This window comes from Mauremys mutica, chromosome 3, assembly GCF_020497125.1.
Source record: "Mauremys mutica isolate MM-2020 ecotype Southern chromosome 3, ASM2049712v1, whole genome shotgun sequence".
Taxonomy (NCBI): domain Eukaryota; kingdom Metazoa; phylum Chordata; order Testudines; family Geoemydidae; genus Mauremys; species Mauremys mutica.
This window is the reverse complement of record NC_059074.1, coordinates 33,488,353-33,512,371: the sequence shown is the minus strand read 5'-3', so window position 1 is coordinate 33,512,371 and position 24,019 is coordinate 33,488,353. Positions and strand designations below refer to the sequence as shown.

Sequence of the window (24,019 nt, the reverse complement as noted above, 5' to 3'; positions counted from 1 at the left end):
ACAAGAAAGGAAGCACATAGTAAATTTAGCTGAAAGATTCTTTCATCTAAGAAATTAACATTTGCTGATCCTCATTAAGTTTCTTATTTTGATGATTTACCTAATGATTTGTTTTTCTTTAAAAAGTAAAATTAATATGAGAATCTAGGAAAATATCTTTCGATAAGCATTTTATTAAGATAACAGGATTGGAACATGAGTCATAACAAAACAATTAAGGTTGTAGTTGATACAGCAAATGCAGTAAACAAATAGATAATCCACAATTTTTTGAAAAGCACGCAGTACTCACTGGTGTTATAAAATGCAGCCAAATTTGTCTAGCACCAGTTGGGAAATGAAGTATCAGGAGCACAGACAGTTTATCTTAATCTTAACATCAAAAAGCGAATGTAGCATAAATTACAAAAAAAAAAAAAAAAAAAAAGTCAAGCACTGTATAAGCAACACAATTTAAGGGAAATTGCTTACCTGCAGCTAGAGTATTTTGAAGGTAGAATCCTTTATAGATTCACACATATATTGGCCTTGTGACCTTCAGATTGCAAGCTTACTAGCAAGATTATGTGGTAAAGTTTAGTACCACTTTGAGGCATATGCACAAGCATATCTACACCAGGCAAGCACAATAGTAAAGAATAAAATTGTAAGACATATAGAAGAACATAAATTGTTGGGCAAAAGTCAACATGGTTTCTGTAAAGGGAAATCGTGTCTTACTAATCTGTTAGAGTTCTTTGAAGGGGTCAGCAAACATGTGGACAAGGGGGATCCAGTGGACATAGTGTACTTAGATTTCCAGAAAGCCTTTGACAAGGTCCCTCACCAAAGGTTCTTACGTAAATTAAGTTATCATGGGATAAGAGGGAAGGTCCTTTCATGGACTGAGAACTGGTTAAAAGACAGGGAACAAAGGGTAGGAATTAATTTGTAAATTCAAAGAATGGAGAGGGGTAACTAGTGGTGTTCCCCAAGAGTCAGTTCTAGGACCAATCCTATTCAACTTATTCATAAATGATCTGGAGAAAGGGGTAAAAAGTGAGGTGGCACAGTTTGCAGATGATACTAAACTGCTCAAGATAGTTAAGACCAAAGCAGACTGTGAAGAACGTCAAAACTAAGTGATTGGGCAACAAAATGGCAAATGAAATTTAATGTGGATAAATGTAAAGTAATGCACATTGGAAAAAATAACCCCAACTATACATACAATATGATGGGGGCTAATTTAGCTACAACAAATCAGGAAAAAGATCTTGGAGTCATCGTGGATAGTTCTCTGAAGATGTCCACACAGTGTGCAGAGGCGGTTAAAAAAGCAAAAAGGATGTTAGGAATCATTAAAAAGGGGCTAGAGAATAAGAAGGAGAATATCTTATTGCCATTATATAAATCGATGCTATGCCCACATCTTGAATACTGCGTACAGATGTGGTCTCATCTCAAAAAAGATATACTGGCACTAGAAAAAGTTCAGAGAAGGGCAACTAAAATGATTATGAGTTTGGAATGGGTCCCATAAGAGGAAAGATTAAAGAGGCTAGGACTTTTCAGACTGGAAAAGAGGAGACTAAGGGGGGATATGATAGAGGTATATAAAATCACGAGTGATGTGGACAAAGTAGATAAGGAAAAGTTATTTACTTATTCCCATAATACAAGAACTAGGGGTCACCAAATGAAATTAATGGGCAGCAGATTTAAAACAAAAGGAAGTTCTTCTTCACACAAAAAGAATAGGACTACTTGTGGCACCTTAGAGACTAACTTCTTCACACAGCGCACAGTCAACTTATGGAACTCCTTGCCTGAGGAGGTTGTGAAGGCTAGGACTATAACAGCGTTTAAAAGAGAACTGGATAAATTCATGGAGGTTAAGTCCATTAATGGCTATTAGCCAGGATGGGGTAAGAAATGGTGTCCTTAGACTCTGTTTGTCAGAGGGTGGAGATGGATGGCAGGAGAGAGATCATTTGATCATTACCTGTTAGGTTCACTCCCTCTGGGGCACCTGGCATTGGACACTGTCAGTAGACAGGATACTGGGCTAGATGGACCTTTGGTCTAACCCAGTATGTCCATTCTTATGTTCATAGGCCTCACCCTCAGGCCTGGTCTACACTGGTGGGTGGGGGGAGGGAAATCGACCTAAGATACACAATTTCAGCTACAAGAATAGCGTAGCTGAAGTTGACGTATCTTAGTTCGACTTACTTCGCGTCCTCACGGCATGGGGTCAATTGCCGCGGCTCTCCCGTCGACTTTGCTTCTGCCTATCACCGAGCTGGAGTTCAGCAGTCGATGGGAGAGCAATCGGGGATCGATTTATCGCATCTATATTACACATGATAAATCGATCCCCGATATATCGATTGCTATCCGCCAATCCGGCGGGTAGTGTAGATGTACCCAAAGTTAAGCAGGGAAAAGGTAAGCTGGAGGTGGATTTGGAGAGGCAATATATTTGGAGATCTCCAGTTCTTTCACAATAACTTTGTGTTCTCTGTTTGAGGTGATAACTGTATCTTGGACTAAAATTCAAATGTGTACATATATACAGTCAGACGAATTAATGTGCAGGATCATGGAAAAGTATGTTCCGCATCCTTAATATGAAACTGATCAGTTTTTAAAAAGGGTAATGTACTAAATGTCAGTAGTCATTGGTCTTAATTCGAATCATACGTGTATTGTTTGCAACAGATGATCAACAGGCCTTTCATCCATATGTGCCTGGACCCACACTCTGAAGCAAATAAAAAAAACCTAATGTGCATGGATTCTGGGTGCAGTGTGGTATGATAATGATACATGTATGTCATTGGTATTGCATCTGTACAACAAACAATCGGTTTACTTGTCCTTCATATGAATAAAGAAATGAAAAAAAATTAAGACTGAAAAAGTTCCTATAGGCATGTTAAAGCTCTCTCTCCCCTAAGAAAGACCCGATTAGAGGGGCTTGTTACATGTAAATGTGCAGTTTTAGCCTGAAATACAGAAGGAAGCGAACAAAAAAGTTTAAGAGACTTTGAAGTAGCTTATAAATCTCCCATTCAAATTCCGTTGACAAAATGCATGCAGTTTTTCCCATTATTTCCGGCTCATTTTCAGAAGCAGTTCATGCAGACAAATATGCTTGTAAGGAAGTGTACATGAACTGCTTCATCTGAAGGTGGTATTTTACCATGTAAGCTTATTAGGCAGCTCCAAGATTATTCACTTTTGTTCAGAAGACCCAACAGTGGGAATCTATGCAGAACACCTACCTTTCAGGAAAAATACTTTTTTTTTTTAAACAAAAAACTGTACCACTGAATAAACTCCAGATATATCTGAGAAGTTATGCCTGTAAATGAATAATGCAAACCAAGCTTTTCATGCAATGACTATATATATATATATATATGGATAGATATATATAGCAGCACTGCAAAAAATCATAGTTCTTACATTTGGTGAAGGATCTCTTTGTTCATATTTTACATCTTCTTTCCCATTTGCTTCAGACTGTGTCAGTTGGTATGATCTGCCTTCAATGAAAGTAATATAGTCTTTATAAGAGCATAATGGGCCTGCCAGGATACCCATGAAATTACAGTTGTAACTTAAATACTCCAGTAGACTTGGCATGCGTCTGTAATTTAAAGACAAGCAACTTGTGAGAGGTACTCTATGCTTTTAAAACAGTCCACTGTAGGAATAATCATTTATTTTATTACTTACTCTAATTTCAATTAAAACACATACAGTGAAGCAGTCTAGTTACATTTTTATAACTACAATTTAAAATATAAATGAATGTTTCTTCATCAGTCTGTACTGAGTGTTTCCAGACTGATTTAACTACCCACAGGGACTTTCTCAAAGCCCAAAATCATACCATCAGTTTTTAAGTAGATCTCCGCACTGTGATCAGTGAGAAACTCTGCTTAAAAATCAATGATATAATATAACTATGCAATTAGATAAAGGGCTCTTGTCAGTCTAAATTCAGTTTGTCTGAAGTGAGAGACTGAATGATTTTTTATGGTAGCACAGGTTTTATATATATATAGTATATATGTACATATGTGTATACATACGTATGTGAACACGTACACACACACACCCTTCTGAAACACCCTAAGTACACTAATACAGGCAAAAAAGCATACTTTAAAAAAAAATAGAACAGCTTTGGTCCTCTGTCAAAATTGTGGTAAAAATTCCTGAAATTAGTTCCAAATGGTTTCTCTTGTGGAAGTGACATGAAGAATAGAAAAATATTGAATAAACGAGGACATTTTCTACCTGTATGTCCTAACAGATGGTATAAAAAGATATTTAAATAAATGAGAACTGTCTGTAAAACCCCCACTTGGGATTTCTTTTTGAAAGGACATAGTTACAAGCATAAATGTCAACACCTCACATAAATTATAGGTCCTCCCATTCTGTTGGTATTTATTTATTTCTCCCCTGATTTTTTTTTAAAGAGAAGGAAGGCACTCAATTTTTCAGTAGCTGTCATTGAACCATTATTTCAGTGATAATAAAATGAGTAACAAAAAGAATTGTGATGTTCCCTTATTCAGTTTTTGAAAGGCACATTATATAACAACTACTTTCCCCAAGAACTCCTAACGTAATCTTTCAGTAACTTAAAAAGTGCTGAGAATGATTTCTACTCCACACTCAAGTCATTTTGAATACTTCAGTTCAATCAGGACTCAACTTTATGATAACAGGAAGCCTAAAATCAATGCATCCAAACGAATGAATATACTAGTTCACACTTTCCCTATATACTTTATCAGTATGATTTTTCCAGTGTAGTAAACACCAGGATATGTTGACTTCTTGGTCTACTAGAGTTTCGGTGGCAGAACATCTTGTATTTAAACTTAAATTCAATTCCCAACTTCATTAACTTCATGCACACACAAAATCTACATATTTCTAAATTATTCTTACAGCAAACATGGTGTGGCTTACGGAGGTAAGATAGGAATATTAAAACTTTATCCAAAATGAGACACACTTTCACCTGCAGTTCAATTCTCACTGGAATCTGTGACCAAATTTCCCAAAGACAGTTTTCCACCTGCTATTTCATTTATGACACAGAAACGTAATCTCTATATTTTTAATCTGTTCAAATTCCCTTAATGGATAACTCAAGAGTTGGAGTGGTCAACTGATCAAAACAGAGAATTCTGAAGAGTTTAAACATAATATAGCATACTCTTCGTTTACAGAAGATGCAGCTGAGGATCTGCCCCTGACCTCAATCTCAGAAAAGGTACCAGAAGGGGGGGGGGGGAGTTACTAACCTTTCCATAACTGTTGTTTTTTGAGATGTATTGCACATGTCCACTCCACTGTAGGTGTGCGCGTGACCCAAGCACAATCAATGGAAATTTTCCCCTTGATGATGCCCATCGGGGCAGCGTGGGCGCCCTCTGGTGCTGTGTGCTCATAGTGCCCATATAAAGGGCCCAGTGACCCCTTCCCCCAATTTTTCTTTCTGGACAGCTCCAACATAGAGGGGGGTGGGTCGTGGAATGGACATATGCAACATCTCAAAGAACAACAGTTACAGAAAAGTTAGTAACCGTTTTTCCTTCTTTGAGTGCTTGCACATGTCCATTCCATTGTAGGTGACTCCCAAGTAGTTGCATAGAAGGTGGGATTGGAGCTCATGGACATGCTGACAGCAAAACAGCTCAACCAAATCTGGCATCGTCCCTAGACTGTTGGCATACTGAGCAGAGAACATATGCACCGATGACTAGGTCACTGCTCTGCAAATGTCATGAATAGGGATGTGAACTAAGAATGGCATTGATGATGCTTGTGCTCTTGTGGAGTGGGCAGTCAGGATAGCTGGTGGCAGAACACCATCTGCTCGTAACACATGAAAATGCATGATGTGATCCAAGACTAAATTTTCTGACCAGAGATGGGAAGACCTCATCCTGTCAGCTATTGTGATGAACAATTGGGCGGATTTACGGAATGGTTTGGTACTTTCTATGTAGATGCTAGAGCATGCCTAGCATCCAATGAGTGAAGGGGCTGTTATTCTCTATTGTTATTCTCGCATATGGTTTCAGATAGAAAACGGGTAGGAAGCTTGCCTGATTGCTATGAAACTGGGAAACCACCTTTGGGAGGAAGCTAGGGTGTGTAGCCCTAAGGATTAATCTGTTGGTCTGTATAAAATGTCTTTTTGATAAAAGTGTGTAGGCTGCATAGATTAATAGAATTATTTACAATAAGCTGTAATGCAAGATATCTAAAAGCTTCTAGGCCAGACATCCTGGCCAATTTCCTCTGTGACGCTAAAAGCAACCTTTAAGACCCTTACTCAGAAAAGTAATAATAGGATACAAACCTACGCAAAATGTCTAGGGACTTTTTAAATGTCTGCTAACCTTTCACCTAGTTAGGGTGAAAAGGAGGGTATTTCTGCCCACAAATCTAACAAGTACACCACAGCTACGTACATAGCTGTCATTAATACGTACACAAAAGGTCAGCCTATGAAAACAGGTACCCTTACCTTTCCATGGGGGAAAGACAAATTTGGGCATAGGAGGAAGGATTCCTCCCTATAAAAAGGGTGACAATCCACCATTAGCCAGGCGATACACTTCTCTATTTCCTTATCGTCTCAACCTACTTTGAAGCCTCTTTCTCCTACAAAAGCTGTCAATACTAAGTCGTAGTATTAATTCTTTTCACAGCTGTAAGTATGAACAAATTCTTATTTCTGCTTCACCTCTAAGCATTTAGTTTACAGAGGGCTAAAACTCATAACTATACTTCCTCTATCAGAGGTGTGAAATTCACTCTAGTGCTACTGCTGCAAAGTGCATTTAGAACTGTAATATTTGTAACTTTGTAATCTCATACTGCTTTTAACATTTTACATTTACTTATTGTTTTATTAATTTTAAATAAAAGGTCTTAATTAACTATTTCTGTCTCAGTGTAATTTCCTGGTATATACCCCCAATCTCCTTGTGTAAATTCTGTGAAGCCTGATTCAAGACGAACTTTATCTTCTAATCACATATATTGGTGAGCCATACCCATATTAGTAATATCTATTAATTATTAATATTATTAATTAATTAGAAAATTAATTATTAAATAAAACTAAATTAAGTGGATAAATTCCACTGTCCCTACTAACCCTCCCCAAATCAGGCTACAGGTGAGGATGTAGCTGCACCTTGTCCTTAAAGAAGACAGTGTATGGAGGTTCCGTTGTGAGGGCAAGGATCTCTGAGACCATTCTAGCAGAAGTAATGGCCACTAAGAAAGCACCTTCCATGAAAGGTATAACAAGGGTCATGTTGCCAACAGTTCAAATAGGGGACCCATAAGTTTTGATAAGATAGGGTTTAGGTCCCATGGAGGGACAGGTTCTCGCACTTGGGGATATAGTCTTTCTAGAACCTTGAGAAAACAGATATTACTGCAAGGTGAACCTTGATTGAGGAGATCGCTAAACCTTCCTGTTTCAGGTGTAACAAGAATATCATGAAGTGACGACTGCGTGGGCGAGACTCTGTGTTGGGAAGACCAGATGGAGAACTGCTTCCACTTTGAGAGCTAAGTAGCACTGATGGATGGCTTCCTGCTACCTACTAGTGTCTGGGGAGATTTTAGCAGACCAGCAAAATGCCTGGACCTCTATCAGTAACTGGAATATTGATTGTCATGCTTATTGCCAAAAGCAGCTAAATCAGTAGGTCTTAGCAGGCTTCTGCAATGGCTTTAACATATCTAGCAAGAAGTCAGGAAGGGAAGGAGGCCCTGTGTCCTTTCTGATAAGATCTCTGTTGAAATTGCTGAGGTATATGTTTTAGAAAAGCAGGAAACTTATCTATATCTCCCCTTTGGGATGTGTTTGTCAGGGCCCTCAAGATGTGTGGATTCTGCAAATACACATCTGTCTAATTAATGGTTTGAGGAAACCTCTTGCTTAAACTTTGAAATTGTTTGCTTAACAAGATTTTTTTATTGACATGTTATTGTTACACTAACCCAAATAAATAAGGAGAGAAAGTATGGGGTAGATGGACTCTTCAGGGACACTTCATGGACAAAGCTTAGGATCCCCAACAGCTGCTGAAAAGCTGACCAATTGGACAGCTGTCATTGTACCACTCAAAGAGCCATCCAGGCTTCAGTAATTATTGATTTTTGGGGTGTCTAAGTGCTTCAGACTAAAATAAAGCGCAGTTGTAAGTGAAAGAACTCTTGTATTATACTGTTTGTGTCAGCCTCCTATCGGTCGGACAGCTGTCTCTTCAGTGATTTATTTCCTGCCAGTGCTCCATCAAGAGTAATAGTTACCAAGAGCTTTTGGTTTTTAGAATCATGGTAATAATCGGACCTAACAAACCTGCTCCGAGCAAGCCAGCTCTCTGGGATTTAGCCATGGCATTTATTCCAGGCTGTCGGGTGGAGGGAGCTAAGGTTCAGGTGGAGCAGACGACCATGATGCAGAGAGATCAGGTCCAGATGTAGAGAGAGCAGGATCATAGCCACCATGGAAAGTCCTAGCAGTGTGGCGAACCAATGCTGACGTGGCCAACCTGGAGTTATTAGAATGACCCATGCCTGGTCCCAGTTGATCTTGAGCAGAACCTTGTGCATGAGTGGGATAGCAGGAAAAGCGTAATACAGGTGACTTGTCCACGGGAGTAGGAAGGCATCCGTGAGCAATCCCAGGCTGAGACCTCCCAGGGAGCAGAACTGGTGACACTTCCTGATGTGCCTGGTTGCAAACAGGTCTACCCAGGGAGTCCCCAACTGCTGGAAAATGTCTCTTGCGATGTCCAGGCGAAGGGACCACTTATATGACTGGAGAAAAACCTGCTGAGGTGATCTGCCCACTCGTTCTGCACTCCTGAAAGTTGAGATGCCTAGAGGTGGATTGAGTGAGCTATGCAGCACTCACATAGCTGAACTGCTTCTTGACGGGGGAGAGAGCAAGATCCTCCCTGCCTGTTGAGATAGAACATGGCTGCAGTGTTGGCCGTAAGAACCAACAAGCTCTTGCCCATAATGCAACGCAAGGATATCGATGATTGGGGCACTGAAAAGGGAATGCCCACACAAACCGCCAGCGGGTCCAGCCACCAGTTGAGGGAGGTGAGGACCGGGGAAGGTACTGTGAGATCAAGAATCCAGTTGGTGGCGGTTTGGCGAGTACACCGAGGCAGTCGTGTCTGAAAGGGTCTGTGGTGTAGTCTTGTGTGCTGCACTACATATGTACATAAATCCATGTAGCCCAAAAGCATAAGACAGTCCTGGGCTGTTGTAATTAGGTGGCCCTTGAGGTATACTATCAGGGACATGACTGTCTGAAACCGACTTTCTGGGAGGAAAGTCTGGCCTGGATAGAATCGAGCACCACTCCAATAAACTCTATCCTCTGTACTGGGGTGAGGGTAGACTTCTGTACATATATTAGCAACCAATGGTCTGTTGTGATACGAGAGAGTAAGCACAAATGAAGTGGGATAGGCAGTCTGCAAATAAAAGGAAAACGGAATCCAGAAACATGGAAACCGGTACAACATCCTGGAGCATCCCATCAAAAGGCCTTTTTGGAGTCTCTGGGTGTTTGGATGGGACAGACATTGACTCTGAGGGAGAAGGGGGGGTCTATTCCTAAAGCCCCTGCTCCTTTTCCTCTGTGGGTCTTGATGGGCCGGTGGGGTGGAGTACCAGGAGGACTGCTGAGGTCTGTAGTGCTTCCTTGAAGTTGCTAGGATATACAATCCCAGGGACATAAGGGTCACCCTGGAGTCCTTCAGTCCATGAAGCTTCACGTCGGTCTGCTTCGAAAAAAGCTAAGCTCTCTCGAAGGAAAGGTCCTGCAGAGTTTGCTGGACCCTTCTTCAGGAGGCTGGAGGATTGTAGCCATAAACTCCTATGCTTGGCTATCGTGGAAGCCTGGACCTGACCGCCGAAACTGCTGCATCCAAGGCAACTTGCGGGGAAGCCCTTGTTATCCATTTCCCCTCATCTACCAGCAAGAAGTACTCCAGCCTGGCCTCTTGCAGCAGCAAGTCTCTGAACTTCAACATGGAGTCCCACATGTTTAAGTCATATCTGTGCAGGAGCACCTGCTGGTTAGCTGCACCATGCAGACACTGCCTTTCCCTTTCATTGGCAGAAGATACCACCAGAGATCCTAGAGACTGGGTGAGAAAGAGTGTACAGGAGTTCATAACCCTGGGCAAGAACAAAGTATTTCCTCTTGGCTTTCTTTGACGTAGGGGGAAGAGACGCAGGGGTTTGCAAAGAGGCTTTCACAGGGTCCATGATGGCCTCATTGAGAAACAGGGCTACTTTTGACGGGCCCGCCATGGCCAGAATGTCAACCAGACTAAGAGAGGACTCCTTTATTACCTGCACCTGTAAGCCCAAATTTAAGGCCACCCTCATCAGCAAATCCTGGTGGCCCTTATAGTTATAGTGGGAAGGCGACATGCCCGCCCCGACACAGCCTCGTCTGGAGAGGAGTCCAGCACTGGCTGAGGGCACTCCTCTTCTCCCTCTGTGCTGACAGGATCCCGCAAAGCAGGTTCCAGAAAGTTGGCACAGGGTTTGGTACCTGAATCCTGGTCAGGTGATGCCCAATGGGACGGAGGTGCCCTTCTCTTGGAGGCCACTGAACAAGAGTGTCCTAAATGGGGGCCAGAGATTGGAGGAAACCCCCACTGGTTCCAAAAGGGTCATGGCCCACTATGCCAAGCACTCAATGGCATTACTGTGCCTGGGTCCACGGCAGGGTAGGGATGACAGAAAGAATAGCAGGGGTGGCTCCTCAGACGATAGGAGTGCAATTTAACCTCTTGATTCCAACGACAATGAGCCTCACTCAGTGACCAGGGAAGTGCAGTTCCCATCAGTGCTGGAGACCAGTGCCAAGGTGGGGAAGCCTGCATTCGAGCCAGCATGATCAGTTTCCCATTAGATGGTACCAAACCGTAATTAGGGGCCATGTGCTCCCTCCTGCCTTCCAGCACCGATACAACTGACTCCTACACTGCCAATGACGCCAGTACCGACAGCAATAGCAGGTCTCTGGCAGCAGCAAGTGCCTCTTGCGTGGAAGGCACTGCAATAGCATGGGTATCACGCTGTCCTCAGGTGCTGATGGTTCATCTGGTACTAGACTCTATGGTGCTGACTGCTGCGATGCCGAGGCAGAGGAGTGGCCTGACTTAGGTCTCACTCTGCTCTGCTCCCCGTGCTTGGTCTTTGGCGTCAGGGAACATTCCCGCAGTTTCTTATGCCTCTTCCTCGGCACTGGGGATGGCGAACAGTGCTGGGAATCTTGTTTGGTGGAAGGAGCGCTCCTCACTGACACCAAGGTGCTTGGTTCCAAGTCCAACCGGCTCAGAGGAAGGTCTCGGCACTGCCTTTATAAGCAGGAACTTCAACCTGGCCTCCCGATCCTCCTTCATACGAGGCTTAAAGTCTCTGCAAATCTGACAATGATCCCTGACGTGAGCCTCATCCAAGCACTTTAGGCAACTAGAGAGCAGGTTGCTTTGTTACAGGATGCACAAGGCTTGAATCCTGGTGACTGAGGCATGCCTTGGCACCAGGTACAGACGAAATTCTGCTAACAAATGGAGAAACACAAACTATACTAACGAAGACTAATTAACTATTTACAACTACTAACTATAAAAATTATCTGAAAAATGAAGCCCACTGAGAAAGCTTGCCGTAGCAAGAAGCACAGTTCCAGTGACCGTCATGGATGGTAAAAAGGAACAGAGGAGGTGTGGGGTCAGCTGGGCCCTTTAAACTGGCGCTATGAGTGCGTAGTATGAGAAGGCCCCCAGGCCACCCCAAAAGCTACCACTGAGGGAAAAATTTTCAGCAACTGAGCTGAGGGCGTGTACACACTTATAATGGAATGGACATGTGCAAGTACTTGAAGTTTTGTACTCCATTCTTATGACAAATGTGGTCAGCATGAATATGCTGCAACAGAATGCCCTCCTTCCTTTTAGGGTTTCAAGACTCATCATCCCACAATGCTACAACAAGAGGATTTCTCTTCTCTCATTTCATGTGTGAGAGAAATAGTAAGAAATTTGAAATTAAAATATGAAGGTGCTGGGTTTTTTTTTAGTCCAATTATCTTCATGCCATTAAGATTTCTGAAATAATAGGTACTAAAAAGAAAGTTATTTCTGAAGAGCAGAAATTCTCCAATTATCTGATCTGTCCACCACAAAAATGGTCTAGATTTCAGATGTTGGATACTTAAAGCCTTCAAAAGCTATATAACTACAATGTCAAATAGAGTAATCCCAAAGCACTTATGTACTCTTTGATTGGACAGACACTGTGGCATAAACTAGGGTACTGACATCTATTAACAAGTCTTCCAAATAAAGAAAGGAGGGAAAGAATCAAACTAAAAGTCGTAAAAGAGAAATCGGAGAAAAGTATTTTGTTTCTTTGATGGCTGTAACTCACGTGTACTATGCAGTTACTAATCACTTACTAAATAGAGTACATACTTTTATTCTTCATTGTCAAGAAAAAAACTTTAATAAGAAATTGTCTGTTTTAGTAAAAGCCTTGCAAGTAAAATGTAAAGTCTATTTCAGTAGTTATCTTTCAAGGGCAAAAAAACCCACATGAAATTAAATTACAAATATACTGTACATGCAGTCTAAACCAGACCCAGCTAGATAACTGGACATCTTATGTATCAACTGCATTAGAACTACAAAGTCTTCATAATCCATGCAAAGCATTCAAAACAGAAACTATACTCATAAGCATAGGAAAGCCTACCTTACAGCCAAGCATCTCTGTGATGGGGTCAATTCTTCTTCTTTTCGAAACATTCCTGTAGAAGAGGGAAGAAATAAGCACTAGTTAACCATTTATTTGCCAGAGATAATGGGGATTCCTTGTGTCACAGTTCAGGGCACCCACCCTGTGGTCCCTTGAGGGCACCCACTACATGCTCTCAGCTGCTCAGCCATCCCCTCTTTTGAAGTGGTGCTGAAACTAGAGTGCTGCTTGAAGTAGTAATAACAAACACCACATACATGGTTTCCATTGTTTCCATCATCTGCACTCCCACTATAAAACCTGTTCCAGCACCCCTGCTCTCTTAGGCAGAGACTCACGTTCCTCAGCCTCCTGACTGGGAGTTTACCAGGCGGCACAGTTTCCTGCCCACACTGTGATATCCCAGCAAGCAAGACTTCCTAAACAGGCCAACAACTGCACTTCGCTTTCTCTCTAAGGGCTATCATCAGCTGTAATTGCCTGCAGTTACAAGTTACCATGCAGCTCTTTCTAAGCAAGCACCTTTATTCTTAAGGTGAAAACATTACAGAGTAAAGATATTAAAAACAATAAAAAAATGTATACTCATGCTAATAAGTTTACCAGAGATCACCACCCCTCCCAACTCCAAAAAGGACTCTGGTATGAGTGAGTCCTTCAACCCTCATAACGGAGTTTTTCTGTGGTTACAAGTTCATAACAGCCTTAGCTCAGAATTAGTCAACCTACGTATAGGTTAGTCTTTCCTTTATTACAGCTTGAGCTTTTGATCTTGAGACTCTGGGAACAAGTAATCAGTAACAATGGTCCCCTCTTTAGGGTGTACTTTCTAAAGCAAGAGTCTCAAAGTCCTGGCCCGTGGGCCATCTGCAGCCCAAGAACTCCCCACTGCAGTCTATGGAGGAGAGATGCATGCAGACACGCTGCCCGATGTCTGCTGCAGGCTCTGCCCCCCACAACTCCCTTTGGCTGGGGGAGAGGGACAGAGATACCATCACTAGTCGCCGGGCAAAATCAGCCATGGAGGCAGCATCATTAGTTGCTGGGCAGAGTCAGCCATGGAGACAGCATCACTTTTTTCCACAATGAATATAAACAAGTCAAAATACCAAACACAACTATCTGATGCACACCTTGCTGCAATTCCCTCTAAGGTGCGCACCTGGGCAGCTGCACACAAGAGAATGAACAGCCACCCACCTAATTAGTGGATTAGCCACTGGGCTGATGAGGCCTGTGCCCAGAGGCCCCAGCCAACTGGGGGGCCCGGAAAAAATCTGACACCAGGCAGTGGAAGCTCGAGGCACTGGCTGCCTGGCAGGCAGGCAGGGCAGGAGAAGCCCCGATGTCCCGACCCTGCTCCCCAGCAGCAGCACTGGGTGGACAGGATGGGGCAGGGGAAATCCCTGGCAGCAGTGCCAGGCGGACAGGACAGGGGGAAGCCTCCACTCCCTGGCAGTAGTGCCGGGTGAGGTAGGGGAAGCCCTCACACTCCAACCCCACTCCCCAGCAGCAGTGCTGGGTAGGCAGGGTGGGGAAAGTCCCCAGCACCCCTAACCCCGTCAGAAGCCATGTGGCTCATCCCCAGCAGAAGCCACGGGGTGGTGGGAGAAGCCCCAGCACCCCAACCCTGGTCTCCTGCAGAAGCGCAGGAGGTGCCAGGGGAGAGTCCCAGTACCCAGACCCCCTCTGCAATACCAGGACTGAAGGAGCTCTCACTCCCTGCTGCGGCCTCGGGACTGGAGGAGCTCTCACTCCCGGTTGTGGCCGAAGGGCCATGGTGCGGGGACAGAGCTTCTCCAGTCTTGGGGCCGCAGTGGGGGGGACAGAAAGGAGCAAATAGGTTGCGGGGGCCACAATAAGGGCAGAATAGAGGGACCCTGGCTGGAACAGGGTGGGCCCCAGGGAAGGAGCAAAAAGGGGTGGGACCGCAGGCGGAAGGGGTGAGGAGGAGCCCTACCCACTTGCTCTGGTCCAGGGCCCCAGGAAACCTTAATCCACCACTGCCCTTGTTATGCAGATAATCGGGAGTTTATTGTAAACTCAAATCCTTACTGTTTGTAAAATATTATACATTATAGTCCAAAAGAAGAGACCAGAGATAACAGTTTTTGTTGTCACTATGGCATTGGCAGCAACAAAGGCAAACAGAACACAGATGTCAGTTGAATAAAATAGCACAGGCATGTATTGTAATCATGAAGTTACTCTTTTGAAAGTGATACTAAGGCATTAACCAAAATATTGTCATTGATACAGCAAAAGTTGCATGAGAGTTACAAAATAAATTATAGATCAAGAAGCATTAAAAGAAAGCAAATAATCCCTTGGTTCCAGGAGGAGGAAGTGTCAAATTACTAAAAAATAATTTAGATTCACTGACTTATTTACAGCCAAACAAACTGAAAGAGAGCAGATGCATTTGAGAAACACAGTCATGGGAAAACAGCTGCTACTTTTTGTTGTGAATGAGCTGACATTTATTAAATGGGAACTCATCTTGTCATGATGCTCCATGAACAAAAGAGATGTAATATATAGTAGACTTGGACAACAAAACGTAATTTCTTAAATTTTCATTATGGTCTTGAATTTTTTTTAAAAAACCTATATTTTAGAAAGCAAGTGAATGGACGGAGGGCTACATATAGGATTCCTGGGTTTTAAGACACGCTAAACTAGTGCTAAAGGTATTTTAAGCTTTTGAAGGATGTGCTGGAGTTCTTTTACTAAACACAAAGAGTGTTCGCAGTTGGGAAAAGAAAAGGGTGAAGAAAGACTCAAGATAAATGAAAATAGGAGGGAATTATTTATACCAATTATGGAAAGAAACATTCTTCAGAACTTAAGTTTATGAGGATTAATAATGACTGCCAGAACTATTGCTATAAATATGTCTGATATGGTACTATGTACCACAATTTGAGTGGGCAGCTAGTCAAATTTCCAGTAGCTACCAACCAATGTGAACTGTACTATGTTTAGGATTTGTTTTATTTTTCCTTGAGCTGTCTCCATAGTTTTTATTGTGCAACTCATCTTTAGAAGATGCCATGATTAGACTGTCCAGAATTGGTAAATATGGCTGTTACCTATATAAATGTCTAATCCATTCTCAAATTTCTATAAACTCTGTGCCTCAATGATGTCATATAGCAATGAGTTGCACAGTTTAACAGGCACTGCATTGTACTGAAAAATATTTGTCTACCAGCTTTTGATCCACTGCTTTTCACTTTCATTGCACATTCCTTCCTATCCTGTATTATGATAGAGGGTAAATAGAAAGGCCTGGTTACCCTATGTACACACCACTGGAGTATCTCTGTATCTCTGCACTGGTGTTTATCCAACCACCACTCCATAATTAGGGCAACTAAAATGATTAGGGGTTTGGAATGGGTCCCATATGAGGAGGGATTAAAGAGGCTAGGACTTTTCAGCTTGGAAAAGAGGAGACTAAGGGGGGATATGATAGAGATATATAAAATCATGAGTGGTGTGAAGGAAGTGAATAAGGAAAAGTTATTTACTTGTTCCCATAATATAATATAGAGGCCACTAAATTAAATTAATGGGCATCAGGTTTAAAACAAATAAAAGGAAGTTCTTCTTCACACAGCACACAGTCAACCTGTGGAACTCCTTGCCTGAGGAGGTTGTGAAGGCTAGGACTATAACAGGGTTTAAAAGAGAACTAGATAAATTCATGGAGGTTAAGTCCATTAATGGCTATTAGCCAGGATGGGTAAGGAATCGTGTCCCTAGCCTCTGTTTGTCAGAGTGTGGAGACGGATGGCAGGAGAGAGATCACTTGATCATTACCTGTTAGGTTCACTCCCTCTGGGGCAGCTGGCATTGGCCACTGTCGATAGACAGGATACTGGGCTGGACAGACCTTTGGTCTGATCCAGTCTGGCCATTCTTATGTTCTTTCCCATGTGCATTACTTTTTATTTGTCAACAATACACTTCTCTGCCGCTGTGCTCCTGTACACCCAGTTTTGTTAGGCCATGTCTACACTACAGACTTCTGCCAGTATAGCTATGTCAGTCAGTGGTATGAAGAGGTGTGATTCTTGACCAACTTAGTCAATGTCAGCTGTCTGTGACAGAGAGCTGCTGAGGTAAAGGAAGTGCTTGACATTTTCCAGGGTCTCTTTATTGATCTGAATTACAGGAGCAGGATCCTGGTGATCTGAAGCCTGTTGGTGGAGTACTTTAATTTTCTTGTTGTTGAGTATGAGGCCGAGTTGGTTGTAGGCCTCAGAGAAAATGTCAACTATTTTTTGAATATCTTCTTCTGAGTGGACACACACGGCAGAGTCATCCACAAGTTGGAGTTAAATGACTGATTTAGTGATAGTCTTTATCGTGGATAGGAGACAAATGAGGTTGAAGAGCTTGCTGTCCATTCTGTATTGAATGTCAAGTACGGAGGGGAGCTTGTCAGCCATAAGGAGGAGGGTGATAGCAAGGAAGATGGAGAAAAGGGTTGGAGCGATGATACAGCCTTGCTTAACTCCTGCCTATAGTAGGAAGGGGTCCATTTCGGATCCATTGCTGGCGACCATCACAGACATGTTGTCGTGGAGGAGTCAGAGGATGGCAACAAATTTTGGCAGGCATCCAAATTTAAGAATTCTCCACAGAACCTCACTGCTGATGAATTTCATGAAATCAATGAAGGCCACGTACAGAGGTCAAAGTTGCTTGCAGCACTTTTCTTGAAGTTGGCAAGCAGTGAAGTCATAGACCAGGACCCCATTCTGCTAGGCACTGTGCAAACAGCTTATTTCACTTGTGGAAGTGATTTTATGACATTGGTACAAAGCACAGCTTCACCAGTATGGCTGCATCCACACTAAGGAGTGCTTTGCCAATATCCAGGGTTCCCAACTTATAAAAACCTTAATGTCAATGGCATGATATGTGTTTGTTTTCATTTTAGGAGCAGAGAGAGAGAGAGAACAATGTTTTTTACATATGTTTGATGTATCATATAAAATTACACTGCAAAATGAGAAACATTTTGGCATGAAGAAGAATCAACTTTAACCCATGCTAACATTCATCCACCTATGCAGCTAGCCACCCACATATCCACTCACAGTCTCTCACTCAGCCCAGTCTGTTACTTATTCATTTCCAGATTTTGTTACCTATTATTCTCTTAGATCTAACACTCGCCCCTAAAGAGCTTTAATCTTCCATTCTGCCATTTACTTTACACAGGAGATGCTTTTTAAAAAATCAAATGTCTGCCATTTTTTGTAGCCACCTTATTAAAATGAAAACATTCTTCTATCTCCCTCATAATGGGCCTTTTGGTACAAAAAAAGGCAATTGAAATTCATTTATTCAATGTATTGATTGTTTTGTATATTACCAAAATAAGTCATTTCATATAACTCAGGTCTGTGCCACTGTACAAGCCAGATTTCCTATTTTTGTGTTTGTGGTGTCAGTCCATTTCTACAGTCACCTGTGTTCCCACACACAAACTCTGCCCTCAAGGCTGCGCTGCCCTTTTCTTCCTAAGCACACAAAAACCCACCACAGGGTTCATCTAAGTCTTCCTCAAGCAGCAAAGAATAAGTATGAACGGGAACACAGTTTCCTAAGGTACTCAAACTTTTAAATAAGGAAGTAATAAATAAATAAATAATAATTGGAGATGTATCAATCTCCTAGAACTGGAAGGGACCTTGAAAGGTCATTGAGTCCAGCCCCCTGCCTTCACTAGCAGGACCAAGTACTGATTTTTGCCCCAGATCCCTAAGTGGCCCCCTCCAGGATTGAACTCACAACCCTGGGTTTAGCAGGGCAATGCTCAAACCACTGACCTCTCCCTCCCTAAGTGTGGAAGTGTGTCATACCAAAGATGCAACAGAATGAAGTTTAAGATTTAATCATAATGTGCAAAGTTCTATGCTAATTTACAATACGTGCAATACTACTGAAGTCAGAGAAGCATAGAATGGGAGCCAGGTTAGAATATGCCCCTACAAAATTAGAACAGTCTTCATTTTAAAAGAATGCACACTAGGCCCACAGAAAATGCAAATATAGATTGTAACAAATGTAGCAATGTTCTTTAATAATTATCAATATGGTATCTGGCTCTGTCACTGGTGTGATGTTTCTGTACTGTATGTGGGAATGGATATTTCACCCTCAGGGTATGACAGGATAGGAGAGCCTAACTACCTAGGGAAAGAGGCCTTTTCTAATAATCATATAACTTACACTGAAGGGTTGTTCAGAGATAACGCTAGAATGGGTAGCCCGAGTGGTTCTAACTTGATGTCCCTGGTGGTGGTGGGGAACAATGAAAGCAGTTTGAACAAGATGTGGCAGACTGACAGATCCAGACTGAGAATCCCAAAGAGCTTGTCTTCACTGCAGAGGTAACTTGAGTTATAACTCAAGTCCTGTTGACACACAAAAACCCTTCAACTCCAGTTCAGTGGTGGTGGTGCTTTTAACTCAAGTTGGCTGCCCTGAGAGGTGACATAGGCTAAAGCTTGAGCTAACACAATTTGCCATCCACTAATATGGCACTCTAAGAGAGAGTGGCTAGTGCTACTCAAATATTGTCAATTCGCCAATGTCTTCCCACAATTCCTTGGGACCATATTCTCTTGCCATCTACCTATTCTTTATTTCCAATCTGGAAGTCACCTACCAATTCATATAGGTCAATGCAGTGTTTTGGAACTCACATTCACACAATGCTAACGGATGGACATCATAAACCAGTTTCTCCTCCCTTGGTTTTCACACCTCAACTGCTAGAACAGGGCCTCATCCTCCCTGATTGACCTAACCTCGTTATCTCTAGCTTGCTTCTTGCTTGCTTATATTTACCTGCCCCTGGAAATTTCCACTCTTGCATCCGACGAAGTGGGTATTCACCCACGAAAGCTCATGCTGCAAAACGTCTGTTAGTCTATAAGGTGCCACAGGATTCTTTGCTGCTTTCACATTCACACAGTGCTTCCAGCAGCTGCACTTGTACTGTTCTAGTACAGAACTCTGCTTGATTGGAATGTGGCCAGGAAGACATATCCCCAGGATACTACCAGATGGCCAGAGCCTGACACCTTGGTTCTGGGTGGCAAGGAACAGGATTTCAAGACAAAAACCCAGAATTCAAAGTTCTATCATGACGACTTCTCCAAGAAGCTGGGAGAGAAATAGGAGGCTCTGGATTCATTAGGAGAAGCTGGTTCTGTTCTGTTCTGATAACTTAAAAGAAAAGCCTATCTAACTTATATTGTAGTGAAGCATCAGATCAGATGAGCGTTAACGTTACTTGTTTTAAAATCCTTTTCCCTCTAGTGCATTGTTACAACTACTACATAAAAATACTTTGTTTGAAGAAAATTATTGGCCAGTATCACTGTTCACAGGTACCTACAAGGAGGAAACGCAGGTGCCCCAAACCCAGTTGCATCTGCAGGGTGATAAGTGTGACATACCAGGTGCAAACTAATGAGTAGCTGTGTCACCCCTGCCCTGTAACTTTGCTGCGGTAGCCATGAGCCTAGACTGCTCACAAACAGCTTCCCGCATGTAAGTCACTGCCAACTTTGTCTGTGTGTGCTGCAGCTGTGCAGATTCTTACCAGCTTTAAAGACTACCTCAGAATCACCCCCAACACACTCCCAATCCCAGATTTTCCCTCAGAAACTTGGACAGCACAAATATACTGAGTCTGTTATTCCTTTACGGGAATAATATGCATACAACTTGCTACTCCAAATGGAGTTACGGAGCCACTTCATCTTGAACCCACTGGATTCGATAAAACCATAAAACAAGTTTATTAACTACAAAGGGAGAGATTTTAAGTGAGTACAAGTAATGAAGCATAAAAATCAGAAATGGTTACAAGGAAAGTAAAGATAAAACACTTACTGATGCCTAACTTAAACTACATTAGATTCATAGCAAAGTTTTCTCACCATGTGCTTTCAGCAGTTTTAATGACCAAACTCTTTAGGTCAGGAGGATTTCTCCCAAGAGTCCAAAGGCTGTTTCCTTTGTCTCTTCAGGTATAGTGAATGTGATGGATGAGGGTGGGGCAGATACCTGGTGTTTGTCCCTCCTTTTTATAGTTCCAGTCCCACTCTTGAAAAACATTTCCAGCTGAGACACAGGAGACAGAAAGTCTATGCGAAAGGATATTCCCTGCTGGTTTTTTCACCTGTTTGAATTTCCTTTGCCCTCTCACCCCAGCCCCGCCACTTTATGACTCTGTTTACTGCTTAAATGCAAAGTAAGGCAAGCACAAATTCCTTCCTCTGTTTAGGACAGACCTGACTTCTGCCTGGGCAGGGCTGTGGATTTGGAACTTGCATTAATATCATCATACCGGGGAAGTGTTGCCACACATATTTAATCAGAACAATACTGGCTAGCAAAGTATGAGTTTTCAAATTATACCTTACAAGGCATACCTTATTATACATACATACATATATAACTACAAAAGTGTGTAGGGTGTGAACACCAGGGTGTATTCTGCCACAATAAGCAGTTGATTAATATTACTCAATAGTGTATTCAAGTCCCAATATAAGAGCAGAAGAATCACAACATTTCACCTGAGACCAGAAAGGGGACAAAGGTGCAGCTAGCCCCATAATTGTGATACGTATTCACCAGATATTTCTACATTACTTATTTAACTGCAAATAACTGTACACCTTAATGAACAGTCAATGAGAAGTTTTATTTAACTGCAAATAACTGTACACCTTAATGAACAGTCAATGAGAAGTTTTCATGCTCGCCATCACACTTAATCAGCACCCCCTGTTCATTGTATAATGTACCCCACCATTTGTGCATTATGCAAATGAATTCAAAACAGCTCATTTCTTTAGAAAGATAAAGTTAGTAAATAAGACTTTCACTTGCTACTAACCCTAATACTAAGATGATGAGTGTGAGGCTTCCTGGGGTACCCAGGGTTGTGAGACACCTCGCTACCACCTGCCCTTAGCATGAGGAAGCCTTGTCTGTATCTGCCTGGGGTCAGCTCCCCAACTCCACTAGCTACAGGCAACACATGCACTTCCCTGTAGGCCTCACAGGACCCACTGTCATTCTACAAATTAACGAGTGGCACGCTCCAAACCTCAAGCCCTTTGAGCATGTCCCTGAAGCATCCAGCCCCTGGTCCATGAGACACTTGCAGTATTCACAGATTTGCTGCTTCCAAAGAAATAGCACATTCCAGCTTACCAGTTCCACCTCAGATCACAGCTTCACTTAACACACAACACTTAGATATGTTTATAGTGAAATCACAGATTTTTTTTTTAGCAAAGCATACAGATTCTAACTATAGCAAGTGAACATATTGGAAACAAATGGTTACATATAAAATAAGATCATAACGGACATTCTAGAGCCTAGACTTAATTAACAAGACACTCTCATCTCTAACCAAGTATTGCTCACCGGAAGTCCTTGCAGAGCTTTGCAGCTAGGCAGGCTATGACCCTTATTTTCTGAGACAAGCACAATATTAGCCTGCATCCTAACTGAAGGATTCCATGTGGTGTTCTGCATGCCGAGATATTCCGGAACAATCCCTTGTCTTTATTCATAAACAGACCACCCTTCTGCTGTTTATTTATTCCCATAGATTTCCTCTCTTGTACATTTTGCAATCTCTTATTTATCCCCTGGCTAAGTACACAAACAGGCATACATTGTCAGGCATACAATGCCTGTTATCTCCTTTGGAACATTTCCAAAGTATGTCACCTCCGGTGGCCTGCCTTAATTCCAAAACGTTAAGAACACAATTTTCAGTATGGATACATAACTTCCTAAATATTATCCATACATACATTTTGCAACCAGAGGGCTACTGGCTCTCAGTAGAGACTTCACATGCCACCGTTCAGTGAACTATTATGCAAATATACAATCCAAGAGATCCCTGTAAAACCCTATGCATCCACTGTGCCCTCAGCCAGTTGGCAACAAGGGGTCCCTGGATCACAACGAGTTCTTTAGAGTAATAAGTGACTCCCAAACCCTGGGTGTTTAGTAATCATGATTATAGTTTGTGAAATCTATAATTTTGAATGTATTTTCCTCTGAAAGAGTCCAACTAATCACCACCCTCTCCGATCTATTGTACATACTTTGAATAGAGCTCAACTTCTCTTTTCCACAATAAAAACATGGTACTGAAAGAAAGTTTAGTGAGTTGAGATATTCTGTGTCAGATCTCATCCTGGAGCAAATGTTTGACTATTTTATAAATTTTAAAATTTAGAGGCAAGGTGAAGAGGAAAGTGTGACAAGCTAATCTCTACACACCAGTAAAAACACGATACTGCTACAGTGGGGACCATTTAAAAATTTACCTTTGCTGTTTTTGAGCAAAGAGAGGCCAAAGACAGAGTGAGAGAAAGTCACTGACAGGGTGACACAGCAGGGTTTAAGATGCAGAGGAATTCCAGTGAATATCTTAACTTGAATTTTCTAAAACGAATTTGTGGAATTTTGGAATTGAAACTGTAATCTTTAAAACAGATATTTTAAAAAGGTACTGACTCATTGTTAGGGCTGTAATAGATGTAAGAATAGTTTACACAGTCATCTCTTTGAATTAGTCTCTGAAATCTGAGAGACTTTGAAGTGAAATAGTCATAGGTATGACAGCAGTTAGGACTAAGTGAATGGGAGGGGCAAAGTCCTTGTGCTTTGCACCGATAAGGTATAAATACAGAACTCACTGGAGATAGGCCCAGTCAGTCATTGTCATTCTTTCCTCTCCCTCCTACATTGTCAACATTAGCTGTGTTCAATATAGACTGCAAGATACTTAGAGTAGAGGCCCATCCTTATGCATGTAAAGAGACATGCAAATCTAGGGGGTTGAAGCAATAACATTTAATTCCTGTAGCCTGATATTCTACAATTCAATTCAATTAAATTAAATTAAAATGGAGCCAGATAACAGAGACTGGAGAACACCATTATAGACAGTTGGAAAATTTGACATAATTTGCAAAACAAACCCCAATTATTTTACAACAAATGCATTTATTTAAAAATTCTCTCACTGGACTAGTCTCATGAGATATACATCACATTTTCATGAATGTCCCCAAGGAGAAACAATCACAGAGCTTATTCAAGCATACTTCAG

General features: G+C 42.0%; 1 protein-coding gene across 3 annotated transcripts in view; it reads right to left on the bottom strand.

Moving 5' to 3' along the window:
• The window catches only part of MBOAT2 (membrane bound O-acyltransferase domain containing 2), a 195,476-nt gene that overhangs the window by 46,465 nt on the left and 124,992 nt on the right, over positions 1-24,019 (bottom strand). For all 3 annotated transcript variants that reach the window (XM_045010158.1, XM_045010160.1, XM_045010159.1), the window contains 2 exons: positions 12,835-12,889; positions 3,454-3,637 (listed from right to left, as the gene is read on the bottom strand). In XM_045010158.1, coding sequence (XP_044866093.1) covers positions 3,454-3,637; positions 12,835-12,889 — 239 coding nt within the window. The remainder of the gene's footprint in view (positions 1-3,453; positions 3,638-12,834; positions 12,890-24,019) is intronic.